The 17,787-nt window shown below is 34.8% G+C and overlaps 1 protein-coding gene across 1 annotated transcript in view; it reads left to right on the top strand.

The window, feature by feature from the left end:
- Nucleotides 1–365: 365 nt before the first annotated feature.
- LOC129751171 (6-phosphogluconate dehydrogenase, decarboxylating-like) overlaps nt 366–17,787 on the top strand; it is a 30,558-nt gene continuing 13,136 nt past the window's right edge. The window contains exons 1-3 of the mRNA XM_055746523.1: nt 366–600; nt 16,724–16,832; nt 17,046–17,160. Coding sequence (XP_055602498.1) covers nt 590–600; nt 16,724–16,832; nt 17,046–17,160 — 235 coding nt within the window. The 5' untranslated portion in view covers nt 366–589. The remainder of the gene's footprint in view (nt 601–16,723; nt 16,833–17,045; nt 17,161–17,787) is intronic.

The following is a 17,787-nucleotide window of genomic DNA, read 5'->3' on the forward strand; positions in this document are numbered from 1 at the left end:
ACGACATGTTTTACGATAGCTATAATTTATTTCTGTATCAACCAGTGTCTTCCATAAACCAAGGCACAGATCTGTCAATAAATTATTGAAGGCTACTAAGGCCTATTTACGCAAAATAATTCAACCCATTAAAAATCTCTTTTCTAGCCAGTGTCACAGTTCTTGACGACCCCCTCCAAACCATCGCGCTTCCATCAACACATATAGCGAACCAAACTGGAAACGCGAAATTGCAATGCAACCGCGCTTGCTTGAGAAACTAACCGGTGTAAATAAAGCTATCTGTGTTTGGTGGACGATCGATCGTTCGAGGACTCCAGCTAGAGCGAACAAAAATTTCGCACGAGGCTCTCCGTTGGTATCGTACGACATCTGGAGCTTAGTCTGCGTTTGAGATTGCTTCTGTTCGGTTCGGAATCCGCGTTCGTTCGCCCATCGATTTCACCTTCAAACATCACCCCTAAAGAAAAAAAAATAGTGGTTCCGCACCGATTCGCGCACCGGTGTTTTCGTAATTGTTACTCGCTGTCTAAGTTGATCCTACTAAGCCGCAACCATTTTTGCCAAATTTCTTCGATTATTCAGTAGAATGGCTGAACCGTAAGTATATATCGTTGTGTGGTGTGACTTCCCGGAATCAAGTTCAAGACCTCGGGCCCAGGTTGCTGCTTTGCTGTAGCCGGAAACTTAAATGTTCAAGTACACAAAATAATCTATGTAACTGGAGTGTCGTGTTAGCTTTTGAGTTAGTAGACGCAGTTCGATTTCTGTCCAGTCACCTCGAGTGACTTTGTGGTGCACCAACTTACTATACAACGTCGAAGCCTCTTTCGAGTGAACTTGAGCGGTCTGACGTAGCGTTTTACAATACAGTATTTTTTTCTATGTGATAGAGGCATTATTTCAAGTCATTTGAGCTGTTGTTGGTTCGGAAACCCAATTCCTGATTGCTTAGCTAATCTTGCTGCTGATGATGATCGAAGATTTCTGCAAACGTTTATCAGTAAACGTGACGAAAAAAAAAACAGTGATGAGGTCAAAATTGTATGTCGTCATACTTCAATGTTTACGCATTCAGCGTACCGTGCAATGAATCTGTCGTGTTTGGTAAGCAAAAAACGCGTGGTTTTGTTGCATGTATGTATAATTCTAATGACAGATAATCTTATGGATTATGTGAAGAAAGAAGTTTTCAAACCCTTGAACTTGTTCCATACAGATGTTTTTTTTGAACAATTAGTCGATCTGTTGAGCTGAGGCCTTGGAAGAAAAAAAACAATGTACAGACCCCGTTCGATTTTGGCAACATGCCCGAACATTTTGTGTTGCCAAAATCGAATGTTGCCAAAATCGAGCGGTTTTTTTCTGAAACTTTTTTCTCTTATTTTTACAAAATAACTATTTTTATAATCATTAACGTTAAGTTAAGTCAATTTCCACCATTTTTAGAATTTTAGTAGTTTTTTTCTCTCATGTTTTTGATGCATTTTGCACTATTTTTGTTTTGTTCATAATCTTTGTTTTTTTTGTCATTTTTGCTGTTTTTGTCGTTCTTTAACATATTCAACTTGACTTTGTAATTTTTAGGTTTTTTTTTTGTTTTTGATTTTTTTTTAATTTTTCAAGTTTTTGTAATTTTTGAGTACTTTATAATTTTTTTTGAAAACTTTTGATTTTTTTGTTGTATTCTATCACCATTTCTGAACATAAAAACATATTGTTGATGTTTGTCTAAATTATATCGGTCCTGTTACAGAAAAAACTTAAAGGTAATGTCGCTTCTAAAAACCGTTCGATTTTGGCACATGTGCCAAAATCGGATGTTGCCAAAATCGAATGTTGCCAAAATCGAATGTTGCCAAAAACGAACGGGGTCTGTATATGGATAAAACTTTTTTTCTTTGTAAATGTTAAAAACTTTGACTGTTTGACTGAAAAACTTAGAAATCCCTCCATTGGTTACCTTAAAGTAAACAGGTTCTAATGCAAAAGGCAATTTATCGCAGAGTGACAAATCGCTTATTTCAAAGATTTAGGCGGGGTGTATGAAATATAAAAACTATACTCCTTGGTTCAGCAAACAGAAAGTATTACTAGAAATAATTAAAATGTTTATTAAAATTTTAAGGTTTGTTTGATAATTTTTAATGAGGACACGAAATTTTCCATCATTTTTAATTGTTCTTAAAGATTTTAGCGAAACAAGCAACTTCAATTAAAACCTCATCCAGTTGGATTAAAAAAAATTTAATGTTATTATTCAAAAACTTCAAATGATCCTAATTTTACTGAGTTTCAATATTGAAACCTGAAAACGACGTATTTATGTAAACTAGTTAAAGATTAGGAAATCATTGATTACACTTGTTTACAAAATTTAAAATCTTTGAATTTGTTTAAGAGTCTGGTAGATCAAAAATAGTTTATTTGAGGATAAAATAAGCTTTTTATAGGAGAGCCTTCCATTTAAAAAATTACCCTGTATGGTTAAAATCCTCTATTTAAAATGTCTACTTCTTCTAAAAAAAAAATTCTATACTCAAATCAATCAAGCCAAATCCTCCAAACTATTTCCAAATTCAAAGATTTAACCTGTTATGAAAATAATTCAAATTTGAAAAAAAAAGTAAGAGACAAAAATTATCAGATTTTCGGATCAAATTTGTTGCTTGATACAAAATTTAACCAAATTAATTGTAAAGTTTGAATTTTGGCTTTAAAAAAATCAATAGTAACACATTGCGGCTAAATACGAGATATCTCGTTTTTTCGCTTGCCGCTAGTATGCTTCATTAAAATGCATAATCCAAATATTATGAGTGAAACCTCATTGTAAAAAAATCAACACAACACTTCCCGTTACTTAAATAATACGTTTCTGAAATATACAATACCAAATTTTGGTGTCCTTGATGTGTTAATAATGTTAAAGAATTTACCGAGAAACTATAGAATTTTGTGCAGATTATTTTTTATAAAGAATCAATTCCATAATGAAAATCCTGTAGATGATTTTCATTAAAAAAAATTTGGGTTTTTTGCATGAACCAAAAAAGTCAAATTCTTCTTTTTATTTGTGATTTTCAGTTAAATTGTGTTCACAAACTAATTTAGATTAAAAATTTGAAATCTGGAAATTGAATTAACAAGCAATCTTTAGTTTATGTTTATTGTAAAATATATTTACAAGCTAAAACTTTTTCTAAATTTTGATTCAGAATTCTGAATCTGAATTATTTATGAACCTGAATTAAAAAATTGCGCTTTGAATCGTTTCCGAATTTCCATACGATTTCTGAAAATGTACAAAAATACGATTTCCGAAACTTATTGCAGATCAGAATTTCTTGAGCCAAATTTCAGATCCCTCATATGAAATTCTGTAGTTCAGGTTTAATCTAAATTCACTATGACGATAATGTAATTTTAATCTGTATAGTGAATCTGAATTAAAATATGAATTTCAAATTATCTGAATATGAGTTTTAAATTTTGGATTGCCATTTCGAGGCTTGAATTTTGTGCAAGAACAAAGATTGAGAACTTCGAATTTGAATATAAAACAAAATTTTTCTTTTTTTTATATTCGGGAAACTATTAACAAAATATTGGAAATGCATATGATCTCGAAAAATATGATTCAAATTTGATACAAAATGCAAAACCAAATATAAACCAGGATTCCAAAGCAGCTTTCATTTCTAATTTCTTATGATTTTTCAAACTGGAAATCAAGAATCCTGAACTGGATACGGAATCCGAAATACGGAAATAGGAATACAATTTTGGTTATGAGGATTATGGAATCAGAACCTCCGAAATGGGTTTGATTTAATGCAAATTTTAATATTCAGACCTCAATTTTGAACTTGGGATGGGTTTTTGAAGTTTTGTTTCATTGTTTTTTAGTCTAGATTGTTACTCTTGACTTGATTAACCTTACTCTATTATCATAATTTGGTTCTGAATTTCAAATTTTGAGTGTAGAGTATAATACCTCGCTGGCTTTTTTTGGATCCTCATGGGGGGGGGGGGGGGGGTGGGGGGGGGGTATGGGGTTTTTAATGGTTAGCTTACTATAACAGTAATGTTTGCATTTTTGAGTAATTTAACGAACCTCAGTATACCAATCTTAGTATAGGAATAGTTAAACATGATAAATCTCACTTGCTCCAAGCTAAAAATGATCATTGGCTTACCAGAAGGTCACATGCCAAATTTCAGCCAGATCTGACCATGGGAATCTATACCCCTGTCCCCTTGAGCCTCAAACGTAAATGGGATTTTAAGGTATTTTGCTCGGGACAAGCAAAAAATACTGGTTTTTCAATAATAACTTTTTTCTTCACTGGCCGTGTAATTTTATGTATAACTTTCTGAAAGTCTAAGTTGAGACAAATATTTCACCTCAAAATTGCTACTCGATTGGAAATGAAACAAAAATGTTATTGCGGTTCAAAGATTATATTTAGGCCGCAAATTGTCATCTCAGTACATTTTAGGCAGTGCATTTTAAGCGACAATTAGCGGTCAAAATACAATTTTTGAACCGCAATAACTTTTTTGTTTCAAGTCCAATCGTGTTGCAATCTTACTCAAGTACAGTATCCTCTGCAAAAATCTTCAGGATGCCGTAACTTACTCTTTACTTTTGGTAGGTTGTTAAGATAAATAAGGAAAAGAACAGGTCCTAGATTGCATCCTTGGCGTACGCCTATTCTTATACTTAGACAATTGAGAACTCACTGTTTTTTTTATCTTAACACATTAAGGACCGCGAAAAAATCAAAGCTGAGAAACAACGTAATAAATAGGACATTCTATGTCTCAAAAATCATTGAAGCAAGTCCACAAAGTTAGCTTTTTAGAGTTACTGAAAGTGTTGTGTTTAATTTTTTTTCGAATACAGTCTAATAATAAACTATAGAAAATTTAAGTCATCGGGATTTTTTTTATTATCTGATCAGTTGCGCCGGGGGTCTTCAGATTCTCCCCAAAATTGAAAATTGAATTCATATTTACGATTTAAAACATATGTATTTTTTCAGATTTCTAACATTTTTATTTTTCGAGTAAGATTCCATTACATTTTTTTTTGTAAATAAAATATAACAATATGATGCCAAATGATTTTCCATGTGTTAACAATATTTGGAAAATATTTTTAAAAAATGCAGAAATAAAACTTCCAACTTCCAACTTTAAGCGCGTTTTCCAGGAAGTATGCAGTAAACGGGATACCTGAAAAAAGGTAGTTTTTTCGACGAATTTACATGCGGATTACGTTAATCAGTTCAGTAATTCATGTTATGACTGAGTGACTGTAATTATGCAAAGTAGCAATTGCCTATGCAACAAGAAAGTATCACTGAACAATCTACTAAAGTAACCGGTGCTTGATGGTTTTTACGGAAATATCACAATATTTTCCGAACAAACTGTAACAACCATATTATTCATTAAAGTAGAGTACCGCTTTATGCAAAAATGGTATTCCCCCAACATAAACATCGATCAACATATTCGAAAAAACATTAAAGCTGGTACTGCTAGCTCGATTGTTCGTCCAGTTTTTTCCAACTTTATTTTAAAATACAATTCCCATATTAAAATGTATACTGATGGATCAAAGGGAGATCACAAAGTAGGAGCAGGAATTTTAAGAAATGACGTTGAGGAATGTTTCGGCCTTCCAGCTATGTGCAGCATTTTTTCGGCTGAGGCATTTGCTTTGAAACATGCAGTATCGAAAGCGAACCCATATGAAAACACAATTATTCTCACTGACTCTGCTAGTTGCATTGATGCATTGCAACTAGGGACCTCCACACACCCATGGATTCAACAGACCCGTGCAATGATGGCCAATGATAACATAACCGTAGCCTGGATACCCGGCCATGCAGGCATCCCGGGCAATGATAGAGCTGATAGATTAGCCAAATCCGGTTGTAATGAATCTTCCACGAATGTTGCTGTTCCCGCTCAAGATCTGAAACGATTAGTTAAAGAGAAAATACGAGAAAAATGGGAATATACTTGGAGATGCTCGACGAATTTCCTGAGGAGAATTAAAACATGCACTTCCAAACCAACGGATCGCAGATGCGCAACCGAGCAGAGAATTCTAAGTAGAATGAGAATAGGTCATACTCGTTTGACCCACTCATTCTTATTCGAAAAGAATCCGCCACCTGTCTGCCAGTATTGTGGAGAGCAAATTACAGTCCAACATATACTTGTTGATTGTAGAGGTTATGATCAAGCTAGGATAGATCACTATCTTACCGGTGACATTTGTGATATTCTTAGAAACGAACCAGATAGAGAAAAAGCCCTTCTACGATTCATAAAAAGTGTTGATTTGTGGAACAAAATTTAATAGACTTAAGAACATAGTTTGTATAATTCTTTTTCGGACACGAATGCCAAAAGTTGGTAAAATGTCCTAAATTAAATTAATAATAATAATAATATTATTCATCGTTTTTAAATACCATGCGCTCGGTATTTTTTTACCGGATGTTCGGTATTTTTCAACCGAACAACTGAAAGTAAAAACTGAAAACTGATTCTATGTATATGCTTATCGAACCATAACCCTAATCCGCTTTTGAGTGTCAATATAACACTATTCCAAGTTTGGCGGCTTGTAACTTTATTCGGGTGCATCAAAATAGAAAAAATTCTTCGGGGACCCTCTATGAATTCTTGGAATCTTTCATTTTGCATCATTACTTTTTTTAATGGACGCACTCTGAGAGCCCAGCAAAAAAACTCCCTAATCAGACCTTGAGTGTCAATTTGACACTCCTCGCTTAAAACCGCTGTATCTCTCTTGTTTTTCAACCATTTTTTTCAAAATTAATAGTTTTGGAAACCTCGTAATTTAACTCAAATGGCACATTCCACCGTGACGTGAAATCGCTTTTATTGACTTTTCGGAATTCCAGAAGTCAACCAATTTACTTGAAAATGAAAAAAAAATAGAAGCAAACGGTCGCACATTGAATTTCCTCCAAAACGAATACAATTTGGCCATTAAAAAGTTTAAGTTGTTTGTATTGTGATCGATTACTTTTGTGTCGTGAATTCTCGCTAGAATTGACCATTTTTTACTTCAGTACATACCACTTCGATTTCCTGTTCTCTCTGTGGAATGAGGATATTGATGTCTTCAAATAATTTGTAGAGAAAATAATTTCCCACAATTTGATGTTCATAGCTTCTCGATTAAACAACAACCAACTAAGTTATGCCTCTTGAAAGTTATGACGTGAATTCACTCAGTTGAAAAAAAGGGTAGTGTACTGAATTCACTTAACGAAATTTCAAGATATTTTGAAAAAATTTTTAGAGCCTCCAAATTTTATGTACACTTTTAAAAGCGCTGATGTGGTCCAGTGGATAGGCCGGCGCGAGTCTGGTAACCCAGGCGTACTTGGTTCGATTCCCGGTATCGGCAATAAAAACTTTTGGGTTTGAATCCCATAAGTTGCCGACAGGTAAGATGTGTTTTGTATAAGTAATTATATATTTCAGAGGGTATGCATCTGGGGTGAAACCGAAGGGACTATTGCAAGCGGAGTGGATTGCCAACCATTGTAGGTCTCTGAAGGTTGGATGCCTTCCCTCGACGAACCATCGACCGTGGAAGCCTGAGAAGTAATTCGAAAGCCAAGCCATACAGACATAGGCTAGGCCTTGCTACTGATGGGGAAACTATACATAATTCATAATATTAATTATTTTAAAGCGATATTTTGTTATTCCAACTTGTAGAATCATGAATTTTCAGTTATTTTCCTAACTTTTTCCTTATTTTGACTAGCACTTGAATAGCAACATATTGAGAAATCATACGTTAAAATTACTGTTTCTCACAGTCTTTATTCACAAATTAAAAAAAAAATTTTTTTTCAATTTTTTTTTTAATTGAAAACGAATAAACTGAAAAATGAACTGAATTTTGTTCGATTTGTAAAAATTCGACCATCTGGAGGGTCAAAACAGCTTTCAGAGCATATTTCCCATATAAAATTTTACAAAAAATAAAATTTTGTGACGTGAATTCATTCATTCGCGCTCTTGTAACTCAGCTGGAATTCAACCGATTTCTTTAAAATTTGGTGTTTCAGAATCCTCTCATCATTTTCAAAGAAGATCTTATTTTTTTATTGTTTTACAGTGTTAAAATTTTCTCGTAAAATTAAAAAGTTTCCTTTTTTTGTGACGTGAATTCACTCATTTGCGTTTGTTATTGTCCGCTTTTTAAAACAACCCCATTGAATATAAAAAAAACTTTTCCACATGATGAAGCAGTGTTTGTTGGCTTCAAAACGTATTAAAAAAAATTAAGAAAAAAAATCATTCCATATATTTTAAAGAATGATTCTGTAAAAGTTGTTGACATTTAAACTTTTTCCAAAAAAAAAATCTCTTTTTTCGTTGGTTTTGTGTAATTTGAATTATCAAAATTATTGAAAATTTTTAGATTTTTTGATACGCTTACGTATATAAATCACTTGTGAGCGGTACAAGCGCGTGGAATGTGCCAAATATGTCTTCAGACATTATTCACCTACAACAATTCAGTTTTCCGTTATTCAAAATCTAAGAAAAAAAAAACAAAATCCAAAAAAGACCGTAGATCAACTACGGAATGCTCCGAAAAAATTCACTTAGAAAAGAGGAAAGTTGACGTTATTTGGCACATTTTTGTTTTTTTATATTTTCAAAATACGAAACACAGAATTTTCCAGGAATTTTCAAAGGCAGTTGTTTTTGAAGTTTTAGTCAATTTGCTATTTCACAGATTTTCTTGCACTTAAATTCAACTTTGCACTAGATTTATCTATATATATAAAAAGCAATTTCTGTATGTTTGTTTGTTTGTTTGTTTGTTTGTTTGTTTGTTTGTTTGTTTGTCCTCTATAGACTCAGCCGTCTTAAGAGCCAGAGAGCTGAAATTTGGCATGGATTCTCATTAGGACCAGGAAGGATGAAAAATGTTTTTAGATTTTCGGATGACCCCTTCGGAAGGGGGTCGTCCATACAAGACAAATATTGTTTTCGCAATATTGACGTTACTTTTCGTCGGATCGTGTTGAAAATTTGCATATGAGTGTTTTGAAAGACGAGCAATCGATTTCAGGTGTGAAATTTTGTGTAAGGGGTCGGCCAAAGGGGTCGTCCATATAAACTTTTCGCTGTTTTTGCTATATTGACGTTATTATACATCGTATTCAGATGAAAATTGATACACGATAGTTTTGATTGGCGTGCAATCGATTTCAGGTATCAAATTCAGTGTAAGGGGCCGGCAAAAGGGGTCGTCCATATAAAATTTTCAGTATCTTAGTGATATTGACGTATTTATACATCGGATTGGGATGAGAATTTGCACATAGAAGTTATCAGGGACAAACAAGTGATTTAATTAATCCAAACTAAAATCAGGGGTCGGCCAAAGGGGTCGTCCATATGAACTATTCACTGTTCATGTGATATTATCGTTATTATACATCGGATTAATACGAAAATTGGTACACGAGAGTTTTGAGGATGGAGCAATGGATTTCAGGTATTTAATTCAGTGTAAGGGGCCGGCAAAGGGGGTCGTCCATATTGTCCTTTCAATATTTTTGCAATATCTTCGTGACTATACATCGGATTGAGATGAAAATTTGCACACGGTTGTTTTCAGGGACGAGCAATCGATTTCAGATGTCAAATGTTTTGCCAGGGGTCGACGAAAGGGGTCGTCCATATAAATTATTTTTTCACTGTTTTTAGCAATATTGACGTTATTATGCAATGGATTACTTTGAAAATTTGCATACGAAAGTTTTGAGGGAAGGGCAAATTATACACGGGGTTTTTTGGCACGGTCAATTGATTCCTGATTTCAAATTTAGTAGCAGACGAAAGAAAAAGTGATCGTTCAATATTTTTGCAATTATTACTTAACAATGACTTCAGAAGTGCATCTGGAAAATGCTTGCAATTGACTTTCATAAGAACTGTTCATGACATATTCCAAGTTTAAAGCGAAACGGAGTTCGTATGGGACAACCCCCTGGCAACTTGACAGTTCTGGCGAGTTTCGTGTGCCTGATTCAAAATCGCAGATGTCGCATGTGTACCGCTTGTTTACGTACTTTTCGAGCCATGCGTATGGAAAGGGCCCATCATCAAATGTGGTGCGAATCAGGCAAATTCATAACTTTCGAATGAATGAAGAAAAGATTCAACCGAAATTATTATACACATTCAATAATCTACCTATTCATTTATTGTATAGTAACAGTTTTTCCATAAAACAAGAAATGTTCTGCTATAATGTGAAAGTTTTGCTATTCTAAAATTTTCATATGTATCACAGTTTATGAAAATCACTTGATGATTGTTGTGGTAATGTTTTGTTTTACATTTATTGTGTACGATTGTCCACAATAGTTTCGGTGGAAGGGATACTTGTTCCGAAAAACTGCCGATTATCAGTGGATTATTTTGATCAGTCCAGAAGTTTTAGACCTAATAAATGACACAAAGATTTACGTCTGTGAGTCGTTTGCATCGACTTAACTTTTGAAAACAGATCGTTTTTACATAACTGAGCTAAACATTTTCAAATTCGAATCATTTTTTCATTTGTTGAATCAATTGAAAGAGAATATATTTCAATATGCGTCCTTTCGACATATTAAGTCGCTTGATTTTCGATTTGACAGAACCAGAGAACCAGAAAAAACTGGCACACGCGATTTGTATGGGAAACGTCAAGTTGCCAGGGGGTTGGTATGGGATCAGCTAGTCTACACTCAGAGGAAATCTTATTATAAATTTCATAAGATACATCTTATGAACCACTTTTTTGCGTCCAAACTAATTTTTCATAAGAGTCTTATGAAATTCTTTCAATTTTCATACGATGTTCTTATGAAAAATAGAAGAAACGGCATTGTGAAAAAATGATGAACACATTCATTCATAGCATCAGTTTTATTTTCATCATCTAACAGTACGAAGCAATCGCCAGTCCATAGTTATTATAGCTTTCCTTCAATGTTAAATGTTATTGTTATCTCCGGAATGGTAAGTTCGATTTGATGTTTTTGGTGTGAACGTTGAATATATTTGGTGTGAACGTTGAATTTGTTTACTTTTCAGCAAGCTGATCGGCAAAAAAGAAAGGTCGAAGAGTAAGATGCGGCCAAAAAAAAAAACTTTGATGGAGCCGTCTGTTATGCGCTGCTGATGGTGACCATGAAGGATTTAATTTTGAACAAATTTGGCAAACAATAAAGCGAATGTTTTCAGCATGAAATATCGAGAATTTTTCTTATTAGAAAGTGATTTACTGTTTCCATAAGAATCTCTTATGAAAAGCAACAACCTCTCATTGAAGTAGGCGTTCATCTTCAGAATTCATTCGCGTCATAAGACAATCTTATGAATTTCATTAATTTTTCTTATGGCGCCACTTCATAAGAGAATCTTATGGCATACATAATAGTATTTTTCTGAGTGTATATATATAAAAAGCAATTTCTGTATGTTTGTTTGTTTGTTTGTTTGTTTGTTTGTCCTCTATAGACTCAGCCGTCTTAAGGGCTAGAGAGCTGAAATTTGGCATGCATGCTCATTAGGACCAGGAAGGATGAAAAATGTTTTTAGATTTTTGGATGACCCCTTCTGAAGGGGGTCGTCCATAGAAGACAAATATTGTTTTCGCGATATTGACGTTAATTTTCGTCAGATCGTGTTGAAAATTTGCACATTAGTGTTTTGATAGACGAGCAATCGATTTCAGGTGTTAAATTTTGTGTAAGGGGTCAGCCAAAAGGGTCGTCCATATTAACTGTTCGCTGTTTTTGCGATATTGACGTTATTATACATCGTATTCAGATGAAAATTGGTACACGATAGTTTTGAGTGACGTGCAATCGATTTGAGGTATCAAATTTAGTGTAAGGGGCCGGCAAAAGGGGTCGTCCATATTAAATTTTTAGTATCTTAGTGATATTGACGTTTTTATCCATCGGATTGGGATGAAAATTTGTACATAGGTGTTATTATCGACAAATAACTGATTTCACTTATCAAAACTAAAATCAGGGGTCGGCCAAAGGGGTCGTCCATGTTAACTGTTCACTGTTGGTGCAATATTGTCGTTATTATACATCGGATTCAGACGAAAATTGGTGCACGAGGGTTTTGAGAGATGAGCAATGGATTTAAGGTATTCAATTCAGTTTAAGGGGCAGGCAAAGGGGGTCGTCCATATAAAACTTTCAATATTTTTGCCATATCGACGTTATTATACATCGGATTGGGATGAAAATTTCCACACGGTAGTTGTCAGAGACGGACAATCGATCTCCGATGTCAAATATTTTGCCAGGAATCGACGAAAGGGGTTGTCCATATAAATTAATTTTTTACTATTTTTAGCAATATTGAAGTTATTAGGAAGGATTGCTTTGAAAATTTGCACACGGGAGTTTTGAGGTAAGGGCAATCGATTTCAGATATCAAAGTTTATATAAGAGCCCACGAAAGAGGTTTAGCTTTTTGGCAATAATTGCGTTGTTATGCAATGATTTAGTCGAAATGTATACACATGGTTTTTGATTCCTGATTTCATATTTAGTAGCAGACGACAGACGAAGTGATCGTCCAATATTTTTGCAATTATTACTTAACAGTGAATCTGGAAAATGCTTGGCAATTGATTTTCATACAAACTGTTCATAACATATTCCAAGTTGAAAGCGAAACGGAGTTCGTATGGGATCAGCTAGTCTATATATATAAAAAGCAATTATCTGTATGTTTGTTTGTTTGTTTGTTTGTCCTCTATAGACTCAGCCGTCTTAAGAGCTAGAGATCTGAAATTTGGCATGGATGCTCATTAGGACCAGGAATGATGAAAAATGTTATAGATTTTTGGATGACCCCTTCCGAAGGGGGTCGTCCATACAAGACAAACATTGTTTTCGCGTTAATGACGTAATTTTCCGTCGGATTGTGATGAAAATTTGCACATGGGTGTTTTGAGAGACGGGCAATCGATTACAGTTATCAAATTTAGGGTCAGGGGTCGGCCAAAGGGGTCGTCCATATCCACTGATTTATGTTTTTGCGATATTGGCGTTATTATACATCGGATTGTGATGAAAATTTGCACATCAGTGTTTTGAGAGACGAGCAGTTGATTACAGTTATCAAGGTCAGGGGTTGGCCAAAGGGGTCGTCCATATTCACTGATTAATGTTTTTGCGATATTGGCGTTATTATACATCGGATTGTGATGAAAATTTGCACATCAGTGTTTTGAGAGACGAGCAATCGATTACAATTATCAAATTTAGGGGTTGATGTCGGCAAAAGGGGTCGTCCATATCCACTGATTAATGTTTTTGCGATATTGGCTTTATTTTACATTGGATTGTGATGAAAATTTGCACATGAGTGTTTTGAAAGACGATCAATCGATTTCAAGTTTCGAATTGCGGATCAGAAGTCGGCTGAAGGAGTCGTCCATACCCAACTTTAATGTTTTCGCGATTTTGACGTTATTCTACATTGGATTGAGATGAAAATTTCCGCATGGGAGTTTTCAGGGACGCTCTTTTGCTTTCAGGTTTCAAATCTTGATTCAGGGGTCGGCAAAAGGGGTTATTATCTGTTCACTGTTTTTACGATACTCTCTTGATTAAGCATAGAATTGTAATGAAAATTGGCACATGGGAGTTTAACAAAAAAGATAATTGATTTCAGGTGTCAAGTTTTGAATCGTGGTTAAAAAATGGCCATCCTTGTTAGTTGCTCACTGTTTTCGCGATATTGTCGTGATCATGCATCGAATTGAGATGAAAATGTTCAGATGAGGGTTATAAACTATGAGCAATTGACTCCAGGTAGCATGTTCCGTGTCAAGGGTCGGCGAAAGGGGCGTCTATATTCACTGATCACTGTTTTCAAGCTCCTGACGTTATTTTACATATAATTTCAAAAGAAAAAATGGCACAAGGGAGTTTTGAGGAACGTAAAATTGGTTTCAATTATCGAATTTCGGGCCATGGGACAGAAAAAGAGGATTTCATTGAAAGTTCAGTGTTTTGTGCAATAATTTTGTTGGAGGCAGTTTATTGATACCAATTTAAGTGTGAAGGTCAAGCAAAAGAGTCGTGCACACAAACAAATAGTACATGCACAGACAAACAGACGGGACACTCGGATTTCGTTTTTCGCAAATCTGTTCCGAAGCTAGGCAATGTCGACACCAGAGTGCACTAGAATCACTAAGAGGTAAATCAAAATTTTTCATCATAGTAGCTGTGTAATAATGGTAATAATATAATCATTACCAAGGTGCTCATAGAATGTTTGTTTACGTTTGTTTTCAACCAGCGAAGATTTTATTCCCGCTTTGGAAGATATCAAAATTTAAGTCACAACGTTGAAAATTAACCGCAAGGAACAGCAGAAATGATTGGACCAGTACATCAGTCAATGGCTCATTCGATTGGTATGTAAACTCTTTGTCTTTGTGCAGGACCGAGCTTCTGACAGCCAGTGTATTTGATTTTTAGGCATTATTTCCCCGAGAGTTGTGCGAGTTAATGAATCATAAATTAAGAACCGGCTCTCGACACCTGTTCCGGAGCTGTAGCGTCACCAAAGACGAAGATTGGAATATGTCGAGAACGGTTACCTGGACCGCGGATACACGCATCCAGAGACTGTGGCTGGCCCCGTCATACGGAACGGTTCAAATCCGACCAAGGTGGATCAATTAGGAGGCAAAAGGCCGGGACCCGACACAATCTTTCTTCTTTCCCTCCCGTCATGTTTGCGAAAACTACAAACAATAAAGCAAAAACTACATAATTTAAAAAAAAAAAATTCATACAAAATCATGTCAATGAATTAAAAAGATCACTATGAAATGTTTGCGGAAAAGAATTTATCGAGGTTGAGCTGAAGTTTATTCAAATATGAACAATATTTAAAATTAAGTTAATCATCTAAATCAATTTTAGAGGCATTAGTAGCGTAAAACTCAAAATTTTCAATTCTGATGAAAATTTGAGTAATTGACAGATTCAAATCCCTTTAAAATGAGTCCTATTTTTTATATAATTATACAGAAAATTTTACTTCAAAATACCTCAAATTTCAGGCTACATATGATGTTTTCAACAATTATGTTGATCATCTTCTTCTATAATAATAATGGTTTTTTTAATAATATTCATTCACAATTAAAGCCGAAGCAGTTCCATTTGTCAAGCTTTCGTCGGTTTGGGCTGGAGGAATAATCGATAGTTCTAAGTTGGTTTATGCATTGGCTAGAACGATCATAAAAACAAATGGTATCTGTTGATCACTCATTGCACTCAAGAATTTATTTTGTTCAGGACGATAAAGTAGATAATTTCAATGATATGACTCTGCAAAATAAAATTGTGTTTTTAATAGGTAAAAATACGCTAACGAACTATTGAGGCAGTAACTCAACCGGATCCATATACTCTGATTCAGATATAATGAAGCTCCGTTTTCCTTTCCTTCTACTGTGCTGTTGTGGTTCATAAATTCCTGATATCCTTTTGAAGGCTTCGGTTTCAACCAGAGCACTGATTTTCGCCAGAACAAACATAAATATGCATATGTAAGTAACGATCACTTTTCAGTTTGCACATTTTCTTGAATGCAGTTGTGGAATGCGAATACACAATTATGCATTTTTCCTTATCCCTGAAATTGAATGTCTCGTTCATCCGCAAAAAAATCTAATGGAGAACATTTTAACACAAATGCTTAATTTGTTTGTTTACACTTTTTTCAACATCACAATATCTTAGGCTACCTCGATCATTTTTTTTTTTGGCAAAACTGATTGGTAGGCAATACCGACACCAGATGGCAATGTAATCTCTTGCGAAAATTCGTTTGATTTTTCTTCTAAGTGTCCTGTCTGTTTATCTGTGGTACATGTTTCTGCCATAATGTCTAGATTTTGCAACCGATCGAGAAGAAAACACTTTCACATAAATTTTAATAAAAAGCCAATCAACCGTTTAATTTGAATTTCAAGTAATAGTAATAGCAGCGACTTTAAACACTGTTGAATTTTTTCCCCAAAGTTGTCGAAAAAATGTTTCGAATTCATTTTCTAAACTCATTTTGACGTACCAATGATTTAAAGCGAAACGAAGTTCGTACGGGATCAGCTAGTTCTTTATAAACTTTTCATAAAACGCCATCACTTGCGTACAAGGCCTATAAAAATTGAAATTGTTGCTGGGGTTTTTAATTTTAAGAAAAATATTAAATTCGTTGAATCTTTTATTTGAATATCCAAGCTCCCATTCGAAGGCAAGGGGCAAGGTCCTTTAAAAAATACGAAATACCTTAATTCCACTTACAGAATCATTTGCATTTAAGAAATACAAAAAAAGCAATAATAATCTTATCGATTTAATCATTTTGTTATGCTAAAGAAACTATTCCAAAATTGAAAAGATTTATCTTTCAAAGATCGACCCAAGATCAACCAACCAATATCGATGAAAGTAGACATGTGCTTAGAGCTTCTCTTAGAAGCTGTGGGTATCGAATCTGGGCCGAGCATAATTCTTGAACAGCATTGATTCTATTAAAACAATTATAGGAAGCAGAATTTACACAAAAACATTTTCAAATCCCACAGGAAAGCTGACATCGCCTTGATTGGCCTGGCCGTGATGGGCCAAAATCTGATTCTCAACATGGACTCAAAGGGCTTCGTTGTGTGCGCCTACAACCGAACGGTCGACAAGGTGAGTTCTAAATCAAAACAATATTGAAATTTATTCATTAACTTAGGTATTGGTTGATCAATTGATAAGAAATGATTCCATTCACTTTCTTAACAACCCGAAGTGACGTGACACAAGATCGGCAGACCATTACATGGTACGATTTCTAACCTTAGATAAGAAGCATGTTTGATGAGTTTTAAATAGTGATTTTTTTTAATTTTCCTTCCCCAGGTCACACATTTCCTCGCCAATGAAGCCAAGGGAACGAAAATCATCGGAGCCACCTCGTTGCAGGATATGGTGAACAAATTGAAGCGGCCACGCAAAATCATGCTGCTGGTCAAAGGTAAGATTTTTGCGCGATTCGATTCAATTTTATTCAAGCAAACAAGGCCTTCAAACGCCGCCGCAAGGAAGTGGAGTCGTGGGTCTCGTGTTCTAGTTACATGTAGCAACACAACTCGAAAGTTGAACAACGTTGTGACCGCTCCTTCGCTGCAGCAGTTAAATGTCATTTAGAGGTTGAATGGAATGAAAAAAAAAAAAATACAAACTCGATTGAGCTATGCAACGATACGCCGGTAACTTCGGCAAGATAGTAGGTTGCAGCTTATTGTTGCAAAACAGGACTGGACTGATAACGCATCATTTTTGTTGAAAAAAATCGTTCAAGTTAATGACTAATAAATATTCACACTTATCAAAAGAACACACAAAATTAACCGAAATTCAGGAATAAATTTGATTACTTTTTGAAAACTTCAAATTAGAACACAATAAGTAAACATCGAAACCTTTGTTGTTTTTTAAGATTTAAAAATAATAGTGATTTTCTCACGTTGATTCCGTCTTCCGTCATGCGAGAAACCGGCTTTTTGAAAGGATCCAGGCAAGGCCAACGCCAGACGCCGCGTCGTCAGCCTATAGCTTAGTGTGGCAAATTACCGTAGAACATCGCTGTTTCAGCCTGGTT

The sequence above is a fragment of the Uranotaenia lowii genome, chromosome 3 (assembly GCF_029784155.1).
Source record: "Uranotaenia lowii strain MFRU-FL chromosome 3, ASM2978415v1, whole genome shotgun sequence".
NCBI classification, from domain to species: domain Eukaryota; kingdom Metazoa; phylum Arthropoda; class Insecta; order Diptera; family Culicidae; genus Uranotaenia; species Uranotaenia lowii.